Genomic DNA, 24,352 nt, shown 5'->3' on the forward strand with positions numbered 1-24,352 from the left:
CAGTCTCTTGTGCTTGTTTCTGACCTCTATTTTGTCTCTTTCTGCTCATTTCTCACCTTTCATTTTGCCTCTTTCTGCACATTGCTGACCTTTATTGTGCCTCTTTCTTCTAACTTCTTACCTTTATTTTTCCTCTTTCTGCTAATTTCTCCCCTTTGTTTAACCACTTTCTGCTTATTTCACACCATTATTTTGCCTCTTTCTGCTCAGTGCTGATGTTTATTCTGATTCGTTCTGTTCCTTTCTCACCTTTATTTAGCCTCTTTTATGCTTGTTTCTCACCACTATTCTGCCTCTTTTTGCTAATTTCTCACCTTTATTTGACCTCTTTCTGCTATTTCCTGACCTTCATTCTGTCTCTTTCTTGCCTTTTACCCCCTGACTTAGGAGGGAGCCTCAAGGCCCTCATTTTCCCAGGGAGCTTCCTGCCTCCTATGGGAGCCAGCATTGCTCTTACACACAGGGAGCGGCTAAACGAGCAGCTCCCTGTCTGTGAGAGCAATCCTTTTGTTTGTTTCCCTGGCCGTTTGACAATGGGCAGAGAATCATATGAAACCTCCTGTTTCCAACAAGCGCAAGCATTTATCAGCTCTCGCTTGCTGAAAGCTCCCACCAAGTCAGAGCAACCTAGCTACATCCCTGTGGTGAGCACCCCGGGAGATATCAGAAGCTGGCCCTGGGAGATGCTGTTTCCAAAGGATATTCATGGCTCCAGGAAAGGGGCAGCACCACCCCCTCCTTTATTATGCATGGGCTGTCCGGAGTCGATTGTTCTGGATAATTTTTGGTATGTGACCCCCGGTTGGATCCAGATAAGGATTCCTGCTGCTTAGGCTGACTATGTTGTGGCACAGATTATCCCGCACCAGCCCTTGTGTAGTTTTTCTAAATCTTCTGCTACCAGGTGGGTTTCCCGTGGCAGTGCAATATGCCGGTTCTGTCGCTTTATGTATACAGAAATTGAGTATCGCTTGTGTTGTGTGCCATGTGCATGCCTTGCACATTTAGTGTGAGGATGGAAAGGTTTCTTTATGTGCCATATGGTATTGAGGGAGTCTGGGGAGGAGTATGGTTGAGCACGGCGTCGAGTCTTTACCCACCTCCTTTCCTTAGGCTGCCCTTGCTTTTCCGGTTCAGCTGCAGCCCCTTAATGAGGTACATGTAAGAATACAGTGTGGTGATGTGGGACATCATGGGGGGAAACAACAGGCGTGGGGAACAATCCCAATACTGGGACCGATTCCAACAAGCAATACCTCCAAACTTGCTGTTGTGTAAGAAGTGGACTTAAGCATAGTGTGTGGTTGGCGGTGCATATTAGCGAGGTGGCTCTCCTTAGGGGCATTTGCAGGATCATTTCACCTTAGCTGGCCTGATGGAGGAGGATTTGGTTGCTGTGCCAGTGGTGCAATTAATCATATACCTCAAGTTACATTATAATGCGAGTTTCAGGGGTACCCTGCTTATATAGACTACTGATGCCCTTTCATATCAGGGTGTTTGCCATCTGTGATGTGACCAGTGGTGGGGTCACTGAGTCTACCCTTGAGATGGAGCCTTCACTGCTGCTTCCTCCCCTGACGAGAAGATGTGCGGGCCTCTATCCAGGTCCGTTGTGGGGTAGGAGGGTCTGAGCTCTGCGGCGGCTTGTAGGTCTTTTCGTCTTTCCTGTATAATGTGTTCTAGGTCAGGTGAGCCCATGTAATGGGTGTGCATGTCAGAGTATTTTCTTCTGTTTTGTTGTTCTGGTCAGTGTCTGCTAGTGCTTTGTCTTTGGGAGCCTTGCAAACTCGAGGTGTTTCTTGCAGTGTTGGTCTGCCTAGTAATGGGCTTCTTCTGGTCCTTAAAAAATGTGGTGGAACCTTTATGCATTATTTTGAGACGGGCTGGAAACAGCAGGGAGTATTGTATTCCTTCCAGCCAGAGACGTTGTTTTACCTCGAGAAACGAGGACCATTGGCGTTGCACTGCTCGTGTCAGTAGCGCTTGCCGGCTGCCATCTTGGGGGTCAGGCATGTCTGGCCGCAGTACTCACAGCACTTCTCCGGTCATCCAGCTTCATCCGCAGGTCTCTACTGTTCAGCGGGGCAATGGTGGATTATCTTTGCATCTCGGTGTGCCGCCTCCCGGCGTTTGTCTGGTTCTCGACTGCCTCCGTTGTTTTCTGAAGTAGGGGGAAGGGATGGATTGATAGGTCGGTTCTGGTTTGTGCCTTCCCTATTCTTGGCTACCTTTTCTGGGCTTCGAAAAAGTTTCACCACAGTATTCGTTCCGTCAATGCTCACCCCGGTCACAGCTGTGGGATCTGACATTGGGTCATGGAGCTCTCCCGGTCGAGTGTAAGCTCCGAGCGCTGGCGGTCACCATCTTGTCTACGGGTCCCAAACTCTTGGGATTGCAAAACCTGGTGTTTTCGGAATGGTGAGCCCTGTGCCAGCCTCCTGTGGTGTTCCAACACCTGTGGGCTCTTTTTTGGCCACCTAGGTTCAGTGTGGATGGCACGATTTGTGCCTGATATCAGAGCCTCAGCTTGCCACGCCCCAGGAAAATATCCAATATAGATGGTCATACCCATTTGGGTTGGCCTGTGAATTTCACAACAGAGCACATCGCATTATGGAACTATAAGAAGCTATGACACTCCTGGGCCTGGAGATGCCGAAAGGTGGTCAGACAGTGGACGTCGCTGGGGCGCTGAGAGCGAGGTCAGGGGGGCAGTGATAGCTCTCCCTGCTCTCCCAGTGGCCCCCTAACCAACAGAGGAGGCATTAAACGACTGGGAGCTGGATTCCCGCTCCCTGGTTTATTGGGTGCTCATGGTGATTGGATCTACGGAGCAAACACAAGGAGATGATAGATGGAGAGCTGAAACTTTACAGATATTCACCTCATTACAGATCTGGGTTGAATCCATCATCATTCTTTAGCTCACTTCACTACCCCAGTTCAGACACAGCTATATGCAAATCAGTCTTGGCCATGTGCCTCATGGGAACAGTCCAGCACAAACTGCCAAGCCATGTGTTCCCTGGACCGAGAACTAGTATCCTGGCACCCATTTTGGGGTCAGGGGCGAGGTCAGGAGGGGTGTGGATAGTTCTCCCTGGCTCTCCCAGGGGAGCATTTGCAGGATCGTTTCACCTTAGCTGGCCTGATGGAGGAGGATTTGGTTGCTGTGCCAGCGGTGCAATTAATCATATACCTCAAGTTACATTATAATGCGAGTTTCAGGGGTACCCTGCTTATATAGACTACTGATGCCCTTTCATATCAGGGTGTTTGCCATCTGTGATGTGACCAGTGGTGGGGTCACTGAGTCTACCCTTGAGATGGAGCCTTCACTGCTGCTTCCTCCCCTGACAAAAAGATGTGCGGGCCTCTATCCAGGTCCGTTGTGGGGTAGGAGGGTCTGAGCTCTGCGGCGGCTTGTAGGTCTTTTCGTCTGTCCTGTATAATGTGTTCTAGGTCAGGTGAGCCCATGTAATGGGTGTGCATGTCAGAGTATTTTCTTCTGTTTTGTTGTTCTGGTCAGTGTCTGCTAGTGCATTGTCTTTGGGAGCCTTGCAAACTCGAGGTGTTTCTTGCAGTGTTGGTCTGCCCAGTAATGGGCTTCTTCTGGTCCTTAAAAAAATGTGGTGGAACCTTTGTGCATTATTTTGAGACGGGCTGGAAACAGCAGGGAGTATTGTATTCCTTCCAGCCAGAGACGTTGTTTTACCTTGAGAAACGAGGACCATTGGCGTTGCACTGCTCGTGTCAGTAGCGCTTGCCGGCTGCCATCTTGGGGGTCAGGCATGTCTGGCCGCAGTACTCACAGCGCTTCTCCGGTCATCCAGCTTCATCCGCAGGTCTCTACTGTTCAGCGGGGCAATGGTGGATTATCTTCGCATCTCGGTGTGCCGCCTCCCGGCGTTTGTCTGGTTCTCGACTGCCTCCGTTGTTTTCTGAAGTAGGGGGAAGGGATGGATTGATAGGTCGGTTCTGGTTTGTGCCTTCCCTATTCTTGGCTACCTTTTCTGGGCTTCGAAAAAGCTTCACCGCAGTATTCGTTCCGTCAATGCTCACCCCGGTCACAGCTGTGGGGTCTGACATTGGGTCATGGAGCTCTCCCGGTCGAGTGTAAGCTCCGAGCTCTGGCGGTCACCATCTTGTCTACGGGCCGCAAACTCTTGGGACTGCAAAACCTGGTGTTTTTGGAATGGTGAGCCCTGTGCCAGCCTCCTGTGGTGTTCCAACACCTGTGGGCTCTTTTTGGCCACCTAGGTTCAGTGTGGATGGCACGATTTGTGCCTGATATCAGAGCCTCAGCTTGCCACGCCCCAGGAAAATATCCAATATAGATGGTCATACCCATTTGGGTTGGCCTGTGAATTTCACAACAGAGCACATCGCATTATGGAACTATAAGAAGCTATGACACTCCTGGGCCTGGAGATGCCGAAAGGTGGTCAGACAGTGGACGTCGCTGGGGCGCTGAGAGCGAGGTCAGGGGGGCAGTGATAGCTCTCCCTGCTCTCCCAGTGGCCCCCTAACCAACAGAGGAGGCATTAAACGACTGGGAGCTGGATTCCCGCTCCCTGGTTTATTGGGTGCTCATGGTGATTGGATCTACGGAGCAAACACAAGGAGATGATAGATGGAGCGCTGAAACTTTACAGATATTCACCTCATTACAGATCTGGGTTGAATCCATCATCATTCTTTAGCTCACTTCACTACCCCAGTTCAGACACAGCTATATGCAAATCAGTCTTGGCCATGTGCCTCATGGGAACAGTCCAGCACAAACTGCCAAGCCATGTCTTCCCTGGACCGGAAACTAGTATCCTGGCACCCATTTTGGGGTCAGGGGCGAGGTCAGGAGGGGTGTGGATAGTTCTCCCTGGCTCTCCCAGGGGAGCATTTGCAGGATCGTTTCACCTTAGCTGGCCTGATGGAGGAGGATTTGGTTGCTGTGCCAGCGGTGCAATTAATCATATACCTCAAGTTACATTATAATGCGAGTTTCAGGGGTACCCTGCTTATATAGACTACTGATGCCCTTTCATATCAGGGTGTTTGCCATCTGTGATGTGACCAGTGGTTGGGTCACTGAGTCTACCCTTGCGATGGAGCCTTCACTGCTGCTTCCTCCCCTGACGAGAAGATGTGCGGGCCTCTATCCAGGTCCGTTGTGGGGTAGGAGGGTCTGAGCTCTGCGGCGGCTTGTAGGTCTTTTCGTCTGTCCTCTATAATGTGTTCTAGGTCAGGTGAGCCCATGTAATGGGTGTGCATGTCAGAGTATTTTCTTCTGTTTTGTTGTTCTGGTCAGTGTCTGCTAGTGCATTGTCTTTGGGAGCCTTGCAAACTCGAGGTGTTTCTTGCAGTGTTGGTCTGCCCAGTAATGGGCTTCTTCTGGTCCTTAAAAAAATGTGGTGGAACCTTTGTGCATTATTTTGAGACGGGCTGGAAACAGCAGGGAGTATCGTATTCCTTCCAGCCAGAGACGTTGTTTTACCTCGAGAAACGAGGACCATTGGCGTTGCACTGCTCGTGTCAGTAGCGCTTGCCGGCTGCCATCTTGGGGGTCAGGCATGTCTGGCCGCAGTACTCACAGCGCTTCTCCGGTCATCCAGCTTCATCCGCAGGTCTCTACTGTTCAGCGGGGCAATGGTGGATTATCTTCGCATCTCGGTGTGCCGCCTCCCGGCGTTTGTCTGGTTCTCGACTGCCTCCGTTGTTTTCTGAAGTAGGGGGAAGGGATGGATTGATAGGTCGGTTCTGGTTTGTGCCTTCCCTATTCTTGGCTACCTTTTCTGGGCTTCGAAAAAGCTTCACCGCAGTATTCGTTCCGTCAATGCTCACCCCGGTCACAGCTGTGGGGTCTAACATTGGGTCATGGAGCTCTCCCGGTCGAGTGTAAGCTCCGAGCTCTGGCGGTCACCATCTTGTCTACGGGCCACAAACTCTTGGGACTGCAAAACCTGGTGTTTTTGGAATGGTGAGCCCTGTGCCAGCCTCCTGTGGTGTTCCAACACCTGTGGGCTCTTTTTGGCCACCTAGGTTCAGTGTGGATGGCACGATTTGTGCCTGATATCAGAGCCTCAGCTTGCCACGCCCCAGGAAAATATCCAATATAGATGGTCATACCCATTTGGGTTGGCCTGTGAATTTCACAACAGAGCACATCGCATTATGGAACTATAAGAAGCTATGACACTCCTGGGCCTGGAGATGCCGAAAGGTGGTCAGACAGTGGACGTCGCTGGGGCGCTGAGAGCGAGGTCAGGGGGGCAGTGATAGCTCTCCCTGCTCTCCCAGTGGCCCCCTAACCAACAGAGAAGGCATTAAACGACTGGGAGCTGGATTCCCGCTCCCTGGTTTATTGGGTGCTCATGGTGATTGGATCTATGGAGCAAACACAAGGAGATGATAGATGGAGCGCTGAAACTTTACAGACATTCACCCCATTACAGATCTGGGTTGAATCCATCATCATTCTTTAGCTCACTTCACTACCCCAGTTCAGACACAGCTATATGCAAATCAGTCTTGGCCATGTGCCTCATGGGAACAGTCCAGTCCAAACTGCCAAACCATGTCTTCCCTGGACCAGAAACTAGCATCCTGGCACCCATTTTGGGGTGAGGGGCGAGGTCAGGAGGGGTGTAGATAGTTTTCCCTGGCTCTCCCAGTGACCCTTTAAACAACAGAGCTGAATAACCGGGCGCTGGATTCCCGCTTCCAGGTTTATTGTGTCCTCATGGCGATTGGATCTATGAGCCTGGTGGACGGGATGTTCAGAGGCTTGGCGGGCAGTGGCACCAAAGAAACACTGTGTAGCATGGTCACGCAACTGCCACAGGGGTGGTCTGATGGCTTTCTCAACTGCATAGACAATTCACAAGGCATACGGTGATCCCTACACTGAACATAGCCAGCTGCACTTATCACTGCAAAAAAACTCACAGGATTTTAGCCAAGGCAGCGATAATGGACCGACTTGCCCTCTATCACTTCAACAAACTGCCACATCAGACTAGTTCTGGGAACTGTTGTCCCTAAAGGTTTGGTTTGGGGGGTATTTTCTTCTTTATCACAGGTATTCACTTGATAGGTGGGCATTGGACATGCTGGACATATGACGCATTTACAGGTGCAGCACAGGGTGGAGGGGCTGAAGAGAGGAAGGAGTGATGGGCGGTTAGGAAGTTTGAGATGGGTGCGGTGATTAGAGATCAACTGCCCAGGAGCCATGGAGAATTGCTCTGCCTTCTACAATTGTAGTCACGCTATAACATGGAATGTGAGGAGGCTCAATGCACTGACTAAGTGACATGGGGTGTGGAAATATCTGTTAGAAGATTACTATGATATTGTAGCACTACAGGAAACACACCTCAAGAGATCGGAGCACCATAGGATTATGCATAAGTGTTACCTCTTAATATATAAATCATCCAAATCCAACCAGGCATAATGTGGTGACATTTCTGTTCCATTTGGCGTTAAAATTCCATCCAGAAGGGTAGAAGATAGATAAGGAGGGGAGGGTGGTCATGGTAAAGGGGCGCCTACTAAGATATGCAGTGTGGTAGCGATTTATGCCCCAAATTCCAACCAGATATCATTCATAACAGGACTGTTGGCACTCCTGGGGGGCTTCGCGGAGGGGGAGATACTTCTCATGGGCGACTTCAATCTCAATTGGCACCCGGGCTCAGATAGCACACACCTGCACAGTACTCACATGGGCAGCTTTTGAAAAGCAGTGAAGCTCACAATGCATGATCCAGGCCTAGTTGATGCCTGGAGGGACTACAACCCGACAGACAGGGACTTCACATTTTTCTCAAATATCCATCTTACCTACTCGAGGTTGTATTACACATTTCTGAGCTGGACTCTGGCTCCAGATGTTCGTAAGATAGAGATCGGCCCCATAATTATCTCCGAACATGCACGTTTGGTTATATCCCCCAGGTAGAAAGACCCCACCCTGAAAACTCAAGCTGGTTCTTCCCATATGCATTACTACGAGATATACTAGCAAGGGATGAACTGGGCAAAGCTAGAAATTATTACTTTCAGATGAACAAGCCACAGGATACGTCTCCCTCTAGCCAGTGGAACCTGCTTAACCGCATGCGTGCGGTTGGAATTCTGCTGCTGCGCTGACTTTTTCAAAAGCGCACTTTACATGACGAGCTGGGCTCGTCATGAGCGTGCGAGGAGGCTACCTCATGACGAGCCCAGCTCGTCATGAGCGTCGAAGGGGTTAAAGCAGTCTTGAGGGGTCAGTGCATGGTAGTAAAGACAGCGCTCAATAAACGACCACTGAATGCTTGACATTAGAAGCAGAGCTCCATACACTGAAACAAGCACACAAGATGAAGCCAACCCTAGCCCACCAGAGCAAAGTCTTAGCTGTGAAGGAGAAACTAAATGCAATCTACACAAACAGAGCCGAACTGACATTTTTGTGACTCATGCAAACATCCTACACACAAGGCAACACGGTGGAAGCACATTTGGCATGTCAACTCAGGGTATGAAGGGAAACAAGGAACATTGGTAATATCTATTGCCCCAAGCGTGACCAGGAGAAATCGGAACAGGGTAAATCAGGCATCTTGGCACAGTTCTAGAAGTCACTAAATTATGAAGAACCCACTTACTCTCAGTCTCAACTAGATTACCTTACTAATGTTGATCTACTGCAAATTACACCCACGCAGAATGAACAACTGAGAGAACCTATTAGTGAGGCAGAGGTACCCCAAGCCATAGGCTCCCTAAAACTTTTCAATTCCCTGGTCCGGATGGGTTGACAACACATTTCTATAAAACATTTATTTGAAACTTGTTCCACATTTGACATGCCTCTTTAACCATATAGCCGAAGTTGGCAGGGATAACGAAATCCATGAGTGACGTCATCCTCACGGTTTTTGCCAAGGCTGGAAAGGATCTGAAACTCTGTAGCTCCTACCACCCCATAGCTTTCCTGAATCTCGATGCAAAACTTTACTCTGAAAACTTAACCTGGCAGCTCGAGGACCTGATGCCTGACTTGACCCATCCGAACTGCTCAAGGGTTATCAAGGGAAAATAGACCAACAAATTGTGCGGAGAGTTATACACCTAATAGACGGAGTGACCAAGAAAGGTATCCCAGTGGTCGTGCTCGGCCTGGATGCTGAGAAAGCATTTGCCCAAGTGGATTGGTAATTTTTATTCTCCACCCTGAGATGGTTTGGCTTCTGCAAGACCTTCATTACCATGATCTGAACGCCATGCTCTTGAGTATTGGTCAATGGAGTGAGCGCAGAGCCTTTCCGGTTAGAAAGGGGAACTGAAAAGGTATGCCCACTGTCCCCCCTCCTTGCCCCCCTGAGTATTGAACTGCTTACAGCAATGATAAGGGCCAACCATCTGATCAAGGAGATTTATTTTGGAGCAGAGAAGCACAAGATCGCCTTATTTGCTTACGACATCCTACTACCCCTGACTGATCCACAACAAGCATTAGCCACCCTACAAAGTGAACTCTAACAATTCGAAGGAGTGATGGGTTTATGTATAAACCTGTCTGAGTCCTTCCTACTCAACCTACCTCTTCCAGACGCAGAGATGGAGGCAATAATGTCAGCAACGCCATTCCAATGGGCAAAGAAATACCTCACATATTTAGGCATCACACTGATGCCCAGGGCCTAGCAGCAGTTCCAGGCTACCCTCCACTTTAATAGTTTGAAAGCCGACCTAAAGAGATGTGCTCCTCTTTATCATGGCTCGGCAGGATTTATGCGGTCAAGATGGTGAGGCAGCCTACGTTCCTTCATCTATTCTGAAGCCTTCCCATCGACCTAGAGACAGACTACCTGGGGGGACTTAAGATAACACTCAATGCATTCATCTGATAAAACAAGAGTGCTTGTCTCCCCTTCAAATTGCTCCAATGGCCAGGTTGGAGGGAGATTTGACCCTCCTGGATTTTAATCCCTACCACAAGCCGGCCCAATTTAGGGTCATCACTGAATGGTCCCAGAGCGAGTCTGACAACCACTGGCTCTACATGGACAGGACAATCGCAGAGAGGATCATCTGGGATCTACTTTGGAAACTAGAGGTGGACAGTCCTCCTAACACCTACCTTAGCACACAACAGGGGCCACCCTGAGAGCCTGGGATACAGTACTTAAGAAAACGGCATGGAAGACACTTCCCTCTCCCGTCACTGCAATTCACTATAATCCAGTGGTCCCTCCAGCAGTGCACCTAGGACCTTTTGATGCACCCTTTGGATGTGGAGAAGTGTGGCTCAATGGTTAGAGCGGCAGACCTTGATGCAGAGGTATAGCCCGGGACCAGGGTTCAATTCCCCGCCTCGGCGGGTCTTGGACTCAAAATTCCACGGACCTCATAATTCTCGCCTCGGTGCCTATTCCAATCATGGAGTCCCACTCTGCAACTCTGGGCAATAGCTTGCTTAATCTCCACAACGGCCCCCACAACGCTAAGGATGCCTGGCCTCCACCTTGGGGGTGCCCAGGAGTGGACACCTCACAGGGAAAGCCAGGATCGGTTCCACAGCGGTATTCGTACAAGCGTCTTGAGACCCTTGCGGGTGAGTAGTGCGCTATACATGTATCAATTTACATTTACAATTTACATTTACATGGAAGGAGGGAGGTTGCCTGATACTATCACACCTCTTTCAAAACACAGATATCCTCACCTTTGAACACTGCCAACGGGATTATAATCTTACAGGGGGGAATACTTTCGCTATCGACAACTGTATCGATGGGCATTATAACAACCAGATACATGGGATGCTGCTACGAGGGAGCTCACCCTAATGGAGCATTTTGTGAAGGTGTCTAGCGGTACTGAGGGCACCGTTGCTTGTTTGTACGATTAACTAGCACAATGCTCACTGAGCAGCATCAACATATTGCTTTTTAGGAAAACACTCAGGGTCATGACATTTCAGAGGGAGACTGGAGAGCATTATGGAGAGATATACACAGACACAACCATTCTCTAGGCCTATGGAAAGCCCATTACAAAATTCTATATGACTGGTACCGATACAAATATGGAGAAAAAAAAATTCCAAACACATGAGATTTGTGCCAGAGGGACTGCAGCCTTTTGGGTGACTTTTGCCACATCTGATGCGCCAACCATTCTGGTCAGAAACCTTGACTCAGATAAAGACATTCTGGGGTATCCAGTGCCAGACACACCAAAGTTTGCACTGCTGGGGCTTAGAACAGACTCCCTGAAATACTAAGCCACTGCAGACAAAGGTACATTGTGGCTGTGTCTGGGTGCAGCAAAAATGGCAGCTGCCTGGAAGAAGCCGGAAGCCCCAACTCTTACCCAATGGCAAGTGGTCGTAATGGAACAAATGAGTGATATATTCAGAGACGATTTCAAAAACTTTGAGTACTCATGGGGCTCTTTAATTAGCTATTTCTCGAAAGACGTCCGCTCATAGCCTGCCCATCAAAAAGACGGGCATTACATCTCTCCCTGTTTTAAATAGTCCCTCACAAAGAACCTGAATGAACTCCGGGGCCTCCCCAATCCTGTTGCTCATAACTGTGCCTTGTTTTACTCCTGTTTACCTCTTGTTTTTCTTCTGTTCATATAAGTGGGCAGTAGGGAGGGAGGAAGATTGATGATTATTATGTATAAGAAAAATGTTTGAAAACTGGTTCTAGATATAGCGATGCCATATGAAAGTATGGTCTCCCTGCTATGAATGTACTGCAAGTCCTGGTGAAGAAATTCAATAAAACAAACTTTAACACAAACTGCGGCAAATGATATTACACTAATAAAATATATTTCAGATTATTAACTTGATCCAGATCCTCTATTCCATTGCCAAGTGACAAGTGGTGGAGAATGCTGGCAATTGTCTTCTACTAATACAAAATGGATGCCTTAATTCAATACTTAGTACAAAGACAGCGTAAATTGGAATGGACCCCAGAATGCCAAATGTCTTCACCTTCATCCAAGGCTGATAGAGAAATATTTCAAGATTGCATTACAGACCCAAACTGAACATCTCAATAAACTCGCCCAAGAACAGTTACAAGTCATGACAGGCCTGGTGAACAACAGGTGACCCATAACAACCGGTCCTATAATAACCCTACAGAAATTATTACCAGAGGAAGATCTTGATTTGTTTTTATTACATTTTGAACACACGGCCAGAGCTAGTTTATTGGTCCTTGGAATTCTGACCTATTTGGCTCCTTTACTGACAGGTGAGTTGCAGGCCACCTACCAGATGGTAAATCCTCTAGGAGAATACACCTATGAAGAAATTTAAAAAGTGATATTAGATAGGGCTGGACTTAATAAAGAGGCATATGACTTAAAATGTTGACAGAGAGCAGAAAGCCTGGAGATATGCCGAAAACTCTCTACTTCAAGCAAAACAGTTTATTCAAGGTTTCATTTGTTTTTAACCATCACGTTATTCTCGGTCTTCACATTGCCTTTGTGTTCAGCATATAGAATTTGAAATACTATGCAGCTATTTATCACTAGAGAATGGTTTCACAGTAGACTTCCCTTGCCAAAATCACAATATCATCAAGGAGCATAGGTCGAAGTCTTATCCCGTTCAATACATCCTTCACAGATTCATCAGGCTCTTTGGCTTCCCTCTCGTCTTGCCAGGACTCTACTCTGTAGTACCTGGAGAGATAGTTGTTGCGGTTCTGAGACGCTGGTTGGTTCTTGATAACAGAAGAGCATTCTTGCAGCTGAAGGCCCCATTTCTCAATTCTAAATGGGAGTTTTGAAGCCTAACCTTGAAAAAGCAGGAAGAGTGGCTTGTGATCAGTTTGGACTATGAAGAGGTGTCCACATACATACAAATGGAAGTGACTACATCCCCAGTGTATTGCAATGCCCTCTGTTTCAATCTGGGAGTACCTCTGGTCCGTGGTGTGAGGGCTCATCTGTCATAGGTCACCAGCCCATTCACCTTTTTTGAGGACAAAGTAGACAGGGATCATGTCCTAGGAGAGCGTGGATTTGGTGTCCTGAAATGCTTTGTCCCCCACACGCTGGATGTGTTGACTTCCACATTGGATGGGTGAGGGCCAATGATGCCCCTGCAGCTGAGAATTGATACCAAAAGAAGCATATTGAGTTCCTCATGAACTCACATTTTTCTTTGTGCAGGTTGAGAGCATTTTCTTGCAACCTCCACTGGTTGGCCTGCTGCCTCATGTGACATTCATCCAGAGGATTACCGTCTCTGACTTTAGACACTCCTGTCAGCCCTGATATCACCTCATCTAGCATGTTCTGGAAAACCTTAGCCGCACTTGAGATCCCAAAGTTCAGGCACTTGTATTGTCAGAGTCCCATGTGTGTGGAGAACGTAGTTATGTATTGCGAGTCTGGGTGGATGAGTATCTGATGGTGCCCTGAGTGGAGATACAGCTTAGAAAACAACCCTGCTCCTCTCAGATTATTGGGTGTAAATTGTATGCCTTATTATTGCCCAATTTAATCAAGCATGTTTTTAAAATGGTTAGAAAAACTCACAAACATTTGTTCTAAGTCCTTTGTGATTTCACTAAAGATTCCAAAACGTAGTTCATATACCTAAAATACACTCCCAAAGAGGGTAGTTGGCATACAAGCTGCCCCAAAAGTGAGGAAGGCTCCCCACATCAGCACATGATCAGAAACCTGACTGCGCCCCTGGAAAACACTGGATGTTGAGTGCAAAATTCTCAATTCACACCCATCAGGAAGTTTGCAAAGCTTCTGCATATAATAACATTGTAAAGGAGATAACCTGTTTTATGTGAAATAAATGCAATGCAGAAACCTTCGGTTGGTATGAAATAAGGATAAATAAAACTTAAATTGACAAGATCACAATATTTACGGCAAGGACGAACAACTTGAAACCAGGAACTTTTGAAGATTTTCCATTGAATGAAGCAAAGGTGCCACAAAATAACTTTAATCCGAGCTACAAATAGCTTTGGGGCAGATGTACAACCAATTTTTGCAGTTGCAAATGGGAATTCGGCCCATTTGTGACCGGAAAATTGGTCAGCACCATATACAAATCATATTTTGCTATTCCCTAACATATTAGTAAAATATGCTGGATTGTGTAAAAAATAAATGTACTTTTAATGAGAAAAATTATTGAATAAAGAAGTTATTTTCTTACTCTCATTGATTCTGTGGACTTCTTGAAGCTGCGCATCCCCAATTGGTTATATGACTATTTGATCTGGAGCACAGTGACGTCACTAAATGGCTGCCGTAGGGGTAGTTTGCACAGCGACCACACTTTTAGGAACTGGCAAAGAGGAGCGTCATGAAAGGTCCGCCGTTGTTGCTTCAAAACTGTGACCGTAAAATTGGTCCGCACCATATACAAACCATATTTTGCGATTCGCTAACATATTAGTAAAATATGGTTTGCAACTCGCTTTTAGGAAGGGTAGTGCCAAGGGCGCTCCTTCTTAATAGCAAGTCTGACTGCAATGTACTATTGATTTGCAACCGCATTTGCAGTCGCAAAACACAAGTAGGTGGTAAACCATTTGCAAACAGGTTGCCACGGGGCCCCTACCTCTTTGATAATGTGTGGTGCAAATATTTTTTAATCACAGCCAGTGGTCCCAGGCACCACTGCCTGCCCTTAAAAAATTAAACTGAAAAGTTACATTTTTGCTTTTTAAATGAATCCCGTTTTCCATTAAGGAAAACGGGCTGAATTTAAAAAAAAACTGCTTTATTGAAAAAGCAGTCACAGACATGGTGGTCTGCTTACCCCAGTGGGCCACTATCCCTGTGAGTGCTAGCCATTCCCAATGGGGTCTAAAATTCTGCATACCTCTAGAATATTGATTAGGCATGCAATTTGTGACCCCATTGTGATTCCCAAACAGTGTCTGGGACACTTTTGTACATTCAGTTTAGCGAGTCGCAAATTGCGAGTTGCAATTCTGCGCAATTTTCAACTCGATAAACTGAAAGGTCATATATCTGGCCCATTATCTGATGCCATTGCTGTGTACCTGTGGAGGTTAAGGAGGACTAGTAGAGGTTCAGTAAAAAGTCCACTTATTTACCAACAGTAGCATCTCAGTACAATGGGTTCTAAAAGGAAGAAGAGGGTGGTTTAGAAAAGAACTGAGAGAGAGAGAGAGTGATAAAGAGGGAAGGAAGAGAATATCGACGCAGAGGGATGGGAGCTAGAGAGAAGAGTAATACCAACTGAGGCAGAAGAAAATGGGGGGAGGGGGTAAGAGGTAAAACGGTGAGCCAAAGTAGAGAGCGGTAGGGACAGATAGAAAAAAGAACAAGAAAAGAAAGGCAGAGAGGAGAGACAGAATTTTAAAGGCAAGTGGAAGGAAAAGCAAATGGAAAGGTAGGGGGACAAGAAAATATAAAAGGAAGGATATAAAGGGAAATAAAAGTGGTAGAAAGAGGAGAGACATTCAAAAGAAAGAAAAACACATATGTGCCTGTCAGTAGAGAGGCAGCAAGAAAAGACAAATGGAAAACTTGGGCACATTTAAAAGATGAAAACTGAAGAGAGTTTGAGTGGAAAAACTCAGACAGCAGAGAAGTAAACAGATTAGAGACTGAAAAACAAAAAGATTGAAAGGGTATAGAGAGGACTTGCTGAGAGAAGCGCAAATGAAATTCATAGAGGCAGGGAGGAGTGAAAAAGTGGTGAGCTGCAAAATAGAAGTGGAGAGCCTGGCAGAATGGAAGCTGGCCGAAGACGAGAAGGGGAAGTGAGACCAAAAGAAGAGAACCAGGGAGAAAACAAGGCAATTAGAAGAAAAGGTAGGGAAGAAGGGTTTAGTGTCGTGAATGAGTGGCATTAAAAGATGGATCCTCCTTCTAGTTAGCCATGACGAAACTTTTTCAATGAAAGCTGTAGACGTTGTTTCACCTTTATCATCAACTTTTGAAATCAAGACATGGATGACAATCAAGAGGATGATGGAGCAGTACATGTTTTGTATACCATGGACTGAGAAACGCACCACGTTTGATCGTAGTCTCAAACTCAAGGGCAAAGAGGTAGGGTAATAATACTAGTCTGATGGATACAGGCCCATCGTTGAGAGTTCCAAGAAAAGATGACCTTTGATGCATCTTTACAACCAAACTGGCTCAGAATGCCAAGTCTGCAGTGACAACAATGTACATCCCTCAAGAATAATCAGGCACACTGATGAGCTGCAAACAGCAGTCTGATAAGACCCCTACGGGATCCAAGCAAATGATATAGAGAGCCTTTTAAAATAAGTCGATAATCTATTCAAAGGCTGAGGACACCTAGAAGACCAAATTGTAAGGCTTAACCATTCACCAAACCATGCCACCAATGGCAGTAAATCAGTGATGGGTAAGATTTCACTTAAGGCTCAAAGTAGAGGCTAAACATCTGAACCTAGAAAAGCTGACATCATTGAATGTGTTGATAGGCTCACTCTGGGTATTTCATTAATTGTTGTTGCAAAGAAATCACATATCTATACATTAACGAACTAGTTTGATAAAATGCGCAAAGGTGAAGGTGGATATGGGCCTCCCAAATGCCACAAATAATAGGGATTATGGTCTCACTTCAGCTATGGATGCCCTGCTATCCATAAAAATGTGGTGCTGATGGCTTCCTAAAGTCTAATTAGATTCTGGTTATAGCCTGCTCCCTCTGGCTCAGTGTTCCAGACATATCATCATTTTTCCTACTCCCTGTGGTCTTTACTGTTTCAAAAGACTGCACTTCAGCAAATCAAGTACAGCCAAATGATTGACTAAACTTAACATGCAACATCAATGTCAGTGATGACATGCTGGTACACTGTAAAACACTGTAAGAACATTACACTTGCCTTATGTTTGGTTTTCAGAGACTATATGAATGTGAGTTCACACTAAACTAAAATAAATGTGCGGTCCAAAAGTGGTATGCACTGGAACTGGATAAAAAATGAATCAATAAATGAATGCAAGGGAGAAGGTGTAAAAAAAACAAAGTATGTTGTTTTAAGGACATATACTCTCACTCACTTGAAGGTGACATGCTTCATCATTGGGTCCCCTCCTCACAACAGGACCACAAGCTACCTGTTGTGAGCTGCAGCTTATCAGTCGGGGAGGAGCAGAGGTGGTTTCCTCAAGATGAGCTGTGTCAAGGATCTAAGTGAGGGAAAGAGTGCATAAGAGTGTAAGTGATCATCAAAACTATATCCTGTGGGCGCATTCCTTAATTTATTCTGACGTCCCTAGTGGATAGGGCTAAAAATTGAGAAAAAGGACTCGCAATATATAGCGCCTTTCAGTTATCATAAGGTCGATATGTTTCTGCCCATAAATGACTGAACTCAGGATGAGGGAACTCTGTCAAATGAGATAAATCTGAAGGACTTTAACCCATCAAAGGATGCAGAGTTATCAGTGACCAGACGTTTATCAGGATTGGAAGCCGTTCTGTCTCAGGCGCAGTTGTGGAGAGCGTATCCACCAGTAATTGATGCCACCAGTGTCTTTACTACGATTGAACAGTTACTCACTAGGCATTACACTGCATAGGACGTAAGCTAGCTGTTTTGTCCTGTGGCTGTCTTTTGTAAGGCATGCACCTACACAATCCCAAGACTCTGATCCAGTGAATTGTGAGAAGCAAGAGCAAGGAGGAAAGTATGATTTTCCAGCTTAGACCAAATTGTAGAGAACACAGTGCAGCTTTTGCCTTCATTGGAAAGCGTCTAGTGTTCCCCATTTGCCAGTTCCCATCATCCATGAAGAAATCCCACTTTATCCATGGGCGACAGCCTGTGCTTTTAAGGCTCTGCTGGAGGCAGTGCCATCTTAACGCATGAGCACGCTGGGCCTTTGCCCGGGGACCCCACAAGCATAGGGGCCCGATGATGATCCAGAATTAGTGGTGTTTTGGAGGCAGTGCACAGTGCACTGCTTTGCCCTGGGGCTTATGATGCAGTTAAGACATCCGTGGCTGGATGGTCATCATCTTCTTGCAATAATTGACTACTATTCAAAGCATCTTGTGGTGGAAATTGTGGGATCCATATCAGCAGAAGAGCTAATTCTGACAAAAACTGAAGCAACTCATGGTTCCCCACAAGTGATGAAAGAACTAAGAACTGACAATGGACTAATGTTTAAAAGTCAAGATATATCAAGGAGTCCTGCCTCTTTAAAAACCAAAGGACATATTTATCAAGGGGTTGCACTGCTTCTGGACCACGCAATGTGGTACAAAAATGACACACCTTTCGAGATGCGATTTATCAAGCCATGCAAGGCCTCATTGTGTGGCCCTAATTTGCTTGATAATTCCAGAGTAACACAATGCAGCACAAATCGCTGCGTTACGCTGCCCCAGGGAGGCATCCCATGGGAGTTGCCTGGATGTTCCCATGCAACACCCATGGATTTTGTGGCATTCCCAGATTTACCACTCCTGGTAGACCTGGGAGCGCAGAAAAATGCCTTTCCAAGGGAGGCATAACAGGGAGACATATGTTTGTTTCTCCTCATTATTTCCTCTTTCTAAAAATGCCTTATGAAGTTGTTTTGTGCAGTACGGTAATCCTTCCTGCACAAAAACAATCTTGCTTACAATACATGCAACCTTGCACCATGGTGCAAGAGTGCCTGCGTTGACTCTGGACTGCACATTTTGTGCCAGCACTGGAAAAAGGCAAGAATGCACCATTGTATGTTAAATCCAGCACATGCCTGTCCTTTCCCTATACTGCAGTGTAGTGCAGCAAGGTGGTTTGCTGCACTAGTCTGCATGACATGATGATAAATATGGCCCTAAGTATTTTAGGATTAGTGCCTGGTGGCATGAGGCAAACAGAACACTACTTAAAGACTGGGGGCCTCATTTACAAGAGGCGCGCCCTGCTGGAGTGCCATTTTTTATGATTCCCCGGACGTCTCAATCATATCTATGAGGCAATGGAAAGCCGCCCTGCATTCCGTGGGCATTGTGATGGGTTTTGTCATGCAATGCACATGGGTTTTGACACATTCCCGGGGAATGTGTCAAAACTGTGCCACTCTCCAGGGGCTGCATAACAAGTAGAAATAACTTTATTTCTCCTCATTTTTCCTCATTCTGCAGCACACATAGAAAGAGGAAAACCCCTTCATTGGTTGTTTTTGTGCAAAAAGGTGATGCTCTTTCCTGCACAAAAATATTCATACCAACAACGAAGATACTCTTGAACCATGGAGCATGGCTGCCTGCGTTGGTGATCGTCTGCCAACTGTGCACCGGTGTTTGCTGAAAGGAAAGGAAAGCAATGTAACTTGTAAATACAATGCATTTCCGCCCCTTCCAATTGGCATAGTGCAGCAGAGCAAGAAACTTTGCAGCGCTGCCCTACTCCAGATTTTTTAATAAATAAATATGGCCCTAAATGCAAGCCGATACGGATTTCCCACACCATGGCACCAAGCAAAGAGCTGGCCTTCGTTGTCTCCCTTTGAGTATGTAGATTGACCCCACATGCCACAGTCAGGTGAGGTGCCATGTGGGGTCAATGAACAATCCTCCTACAAAATGAGGAACAAGAATTCTACCATTTGTACAAGAGATCTATTGCTGACTAATGTTGGCTATACTAGTGGCAAGTTTCATGTTCTTTTGAAGTAGCCCAGTGCAAAGATGTCCAAATATGGCTGATAAAGGTACAGAGATAATAACACATAGTGTATTGTATTTCAAGAAGTTCAGGAGTGATGTTCAAGAAGAAAATTTGAGTTATTGAAACACCCAGTGATCCAAATTAATTTAGACTGTCTTGTTTTAATCTCTGGCACACCGAGATTACAATATGCCGCCTCATCAGGGATGTCTCAGGAGGTCTCTCTTGGACTCAAGTTGTGGCATACTCCCCTTTGAAAGGGCCAGTGCAGTCAACCCGTGATACTGTCTGTGCAACAGTCCTCCCACTGCTGATCTGTCAGAACCCCTACAAACACTAACAAAGATAAATTCAAAGTTCAGAACATGAAGAGCAAGGCGCATTTCAAGCCATATGTGCATAACACCAAATGGGCTACCTTTATGTGAGGTAACGCAAATAACTGATTGTGGATGTCAGCCTTGTTGGTTAGAAGCTGTGTGTTGCAGGAGCAACAACAAGGGGAGTGGAAACCCATCACCTTTGCCAGCCGTGTCTTCAAAGCGAAGGCACAAGTAGGGGTGTGCAAATATTCAGATTTATGTCTCTTGCCAGCCTTTCGGAGTGGTGACCGATCACAAACCTATAGTGCTCCCTTGTGCAAGAACAGCTCCTCACTTACCACCTAACATTGAGAAGTGGATATTACAGATTTTGAAGCACAGATTCACTTTATTATGCAAGTGTGTGCACAACAGCAGAATGGGGTGTCTATAAATGTACCCTGTGACAGATGCAACATGACCTCAGAGCTGGTATGAGCTGTTGAGGCAGATTTAGCAAGACAGGGGTACTGCTCACACTGTGCCACTGAAAGCAAGCTACATCCAGCTGAGGAGCTCTAATAATGTGAAACCGCTCTGGGGGTGCTTGTGTTCTGGTTCAGGGAGGACCTGACTTGGCACTTTGGGCTGGACTGTATCCCGTAAGATCTTGATTGATTTGCACATCACTGGGTCCAAACGGAGATGGCTTGATGGTGTGTAAAATAACAATGGAGTGGGATGCAGCCAGAGTCATTACCAGTGGCTGAGATTAAGCCAATCATTTCATCTATCCGGTTTATATACTTCACCACATCTGGCATACCTGACATGGCAAAAGGAAATGTCTGAGGAAGAGGGTTGAGCACACACCAATCAATGTCTAAAGAAAACCATTGATGCAAACAGGTTAACAGTTTCCTTGCTGTTCCTGGCCAACACACTGGACAGAGATCAAGGAAGCAGCAGGATAAAACTCTAAATGCCTATGGAGAATTGCCAGCAACCTTAGCTCAACCACAGTCAGTATTATGCAGGGGTGGGGGGTTGCATTGTTGTGCACACACTATGTAGTGTAGGTGGACCACCAAGGGCCTCAAGAACAGAGACAACTAAAGCTTGGGCTCAGAGGGAAGGTGCATGCATTGCAATGGAAGTTGGAAGAATTAACCCAAACAACCATTTGCATGAAGTGAGTGAGAAATACTACTCCCAGAAAGAACCAAAGTCCATTGTATGAATATACTAAATTATTGGTAATAATAGGTACTGCAGATGTGTGCGCAATCAATCCACAAGTAAAAGGAGGTCTATTGACTGCTATTTTTCGTGTGAGTTTTTAAAGAACTCCTGCTATAATAATTATATTTTGTTGCTTGATATAGTTTTGCTGTCAGTGATGCAAAGCGAGGGGTTTATACAACTAATACATGCAGCAATTGTTGGCTTTATGTCTACATATTATCTAAGAGGGAAAAATACATGTTTGATATTGACAAGAACACAAACATGCCTGGATTCCCAACTGATCCCTCTTACAATTATATATATGTGTGTGTAAAATACACAGTATGTTCATGGGAAACCCTAGTGCATGTTGGAGAGGATGTGAAGCTCCATGCACAACACAGCTGGTAGAATTGAACCAAGGTGCAAATGTAAGGCTTGGCCACCGTAGGATATGAGGGGGTTCTCAGTTCCAAAAAACACAGCTGCCTGTATTGGGAATTATGACTACGAAAAGGGAAGCAGTAAAAGGAGGAGATAGAAACTACTGGATACTATGGGGCAAGACTGGGGACAAGTAACAGACCCACCCAGCTTCAGGCTTTACACCTGATTGACACCTACGACATGCACAAAGATGAAGGAAAAGGGACTCCATAGAAATCACAATAAGTAGGATTGAGATAAGAGAAGGGGTGGGAAGGATTAGATGAGATGTTCACGGCTCCCAAATTAGCAACATTGTACTGCTCCTTTTCCATTGTTACTATGAGCCGGGTTTCCACGTGTGTCTACTGCTCTAGTTGTTTTATATATTTTTTTTCTTTTATTGATGTCTTTTAACTGAGAGATGCTACTCATTTTACCTGATTTTATCTGTTTTATTGGGACCCGATGTAATGGTTTATGCTTTTATGACAAATTGCCGAATAAGGCTTAATTGATGATGATAAGGTGAGATGGGAGAACATTACTTGATTTTATATTGAAAATATTTGCACAAGACATCTGATATTGCTCAGGACAATGGAAATGTAAGGAGTGTTGACTACTCTGGTGATTGTAAAGATGAAGTGAGAAATTAAATGTTGATTACTCTGTACTTGTTACATTAGCAACAAAAAGTACAAATAAAAAAGTGTTATCTATATTGTATAGTTCTGTTTGAATGTGCGACAGGGGTGTGTCTAGCTGAGACTGTGGTGAGTGTGGGACACATCTCTTTAAATGCTATGCTAGTAATCAGGGTAGGCAATGAGTATGTTGTTCTTTTCTAAGGGTTTCTGAGACTTCTAGGATGCTTTTGCTACTGCAAATCTATGTGTGAGGACATTGAGCAGTTCTCCAGCAAAGTTCACAGTTGGTGCTCTTGTTGGTGATGATTGTGCTTTGCCATCATCAACTCATCTGATATGTCGTAAACGTTGTTTTGCTTACAGAGAAGCCTGGTGTTTGCCCTGTACCAGACAGCCCCTGCTGGATCGTGATGCCTAAACCTAGAATGTGCTTTATTGACAAAGACTGTGGTGGGATCAAGAAGTGCTGCCAGCTGCCCTGTAGCTACGAGTGTAAAGACCCTGTGAGCACAGGTATAGTACCAGTGCAAACCTGTCTACAAACAGAGCACAGATCCATTGCTCAGACCCTAATAAGGCTTGTGAGACGATGCAATGCAATGAATCCCAACGGTTCACATTAAAATCTTTAGATTTACAAAAGTTGTAACACAATTCCCAAGTGTATTCCTAAATGGATCCCTGATGCAAGTTTGGGAAAGCACCTAGACATTGTGCATAGAGTATTGCTCATTTCAAAATACACACTTTGCTATTCATAGGGGCATATTATCAAGCACAGCGTTAACATTGTCGCCGTTTTAGCGGCAAAAAACTGCCGCTAAAGCGGCGATAATGGGCTTGATAATACGCCGTAGAGAATGCCCATAGAAGCCCATGTTAACACCAGAACACGGGCTTCTATGGGAATTCACAAGGGTGTATTATCAAGCCCACTATCACCACTTTAGCGGCGATAATGTTAGCACTGTTTCTTGATAATATACACCCAAATTAGTATCAGTAGAAGCTCTGCATCAGGTGCATGGCTCTTGTTGGATGCATCAACATTGTTTATTGGTGTACCTGGTAGAATTGCATCCTGAGTGGGATTCTTCTGTTAGCTATGAAAAGATCTGACCCAGAGCAAAGAGTCCCACAATTATACAAGGAAGGAAGAAGAGATATGCCCATTTCTAAACCACAACATTACACTATTCAATGCTCATAAAGCATTGCTTTCTTTACACTGACAGCAAAAAGTTATGAAGTATAGGGCATTCCATGAGTACATATTTGATTGTACTGTTTAACGTAAGACAGGGGGTGTCTAACTGGGACTGTGATGAGTTGCTTTTGTGATGTCCACATCTCTTTAGTTAATGTGTGTGTTGGAAATGGTCCATTCTGCAGGTTCCCACACAAAATGTTTGCCTTCCTACTCTCCTTCTTTGCTGAGCTCATTTTCTGTGGGCCATAGGACTCTGGGCACTCTAACACTGCTAACCAGTGCTAAAGTGCATGTGATACACCATCGGCATGTTTAATTTACTTATACGTCCCTAGTAGTGTGCACTAATCATGCCATGGCCTGTAAATGAAATGCTATTAGTGGGCCTGTAGCACTGATCGTGCCTCCCACATAAGTAGCCCTTTAAACATGTCTCAGGGCTACCATTGCCGAGCCTGTGTGTGCCGTTTTAAACGATAATGCTGACCTGCCAAATTAACCCTCAACAAACATAACAAGATGATGGATGCAGTGCTGAATCTTTTCAACACTCGCCCTCAGTCAAGCGATGTGGGTTACATCCATTATTATTTTGCTCACCATGCCAACCCGGATTGGACCCAGCCATATGCAAATCAGTCTTGACCTTGCTCCCCATGGGAACAGTTCCGCTCAAACTGCCAGGCCAGGTCCTCCCTGGACTGAAAACAAGAATCCTTGGGCCTGTTTCGGTGTATCTCCCCTCAAACAGCCAAGCTAGCTTGAATCCAGTGACACAGTGAGCATGGGACCCAAGTCTGGCCATACCCGTGGTCACTTAAGGCGAACATAGAAAAAACAACAAGA

The 24,352-nt window shown here is 45.7% G+C and overlaps 1 protein-coding gene across 1 annotated transcript in view; it reads left to right on the forward strand.

Annotated features, from left to right (window-relative positions):
* Nucleotides 1–24,352, forward strand: part of LOC144762031 (veswaprin-c-like) — a 40,900-nt gene that overhangs the window by 13,190 nt on the left and 3,358 nt on the right. The window contains exon 2 of the mRNA XM_078647191.1: nt 22,660–22,809. Within this exon, the coding sequence (XP_078503317.1) occupies nt 22,660–22,809 (150 nt within the window). The remainder of the gene's footprint in view (nt 1–22,659; nt 22,810–24,352) is intronic.

This window comes from Lissotriton helveticus, chromosome 6, assembly GCF_964261635.1.
Source record: "Lissotriton helveticus chromosome 6, aLisHel1.1, whole genome shotgun sequence".
Lineage (NCBI taxonomy): Eukaryota > Metazoa > Chordata > Amphibia > Caudata > Salamandridae > Lissotriton > Lissotriton helveticus.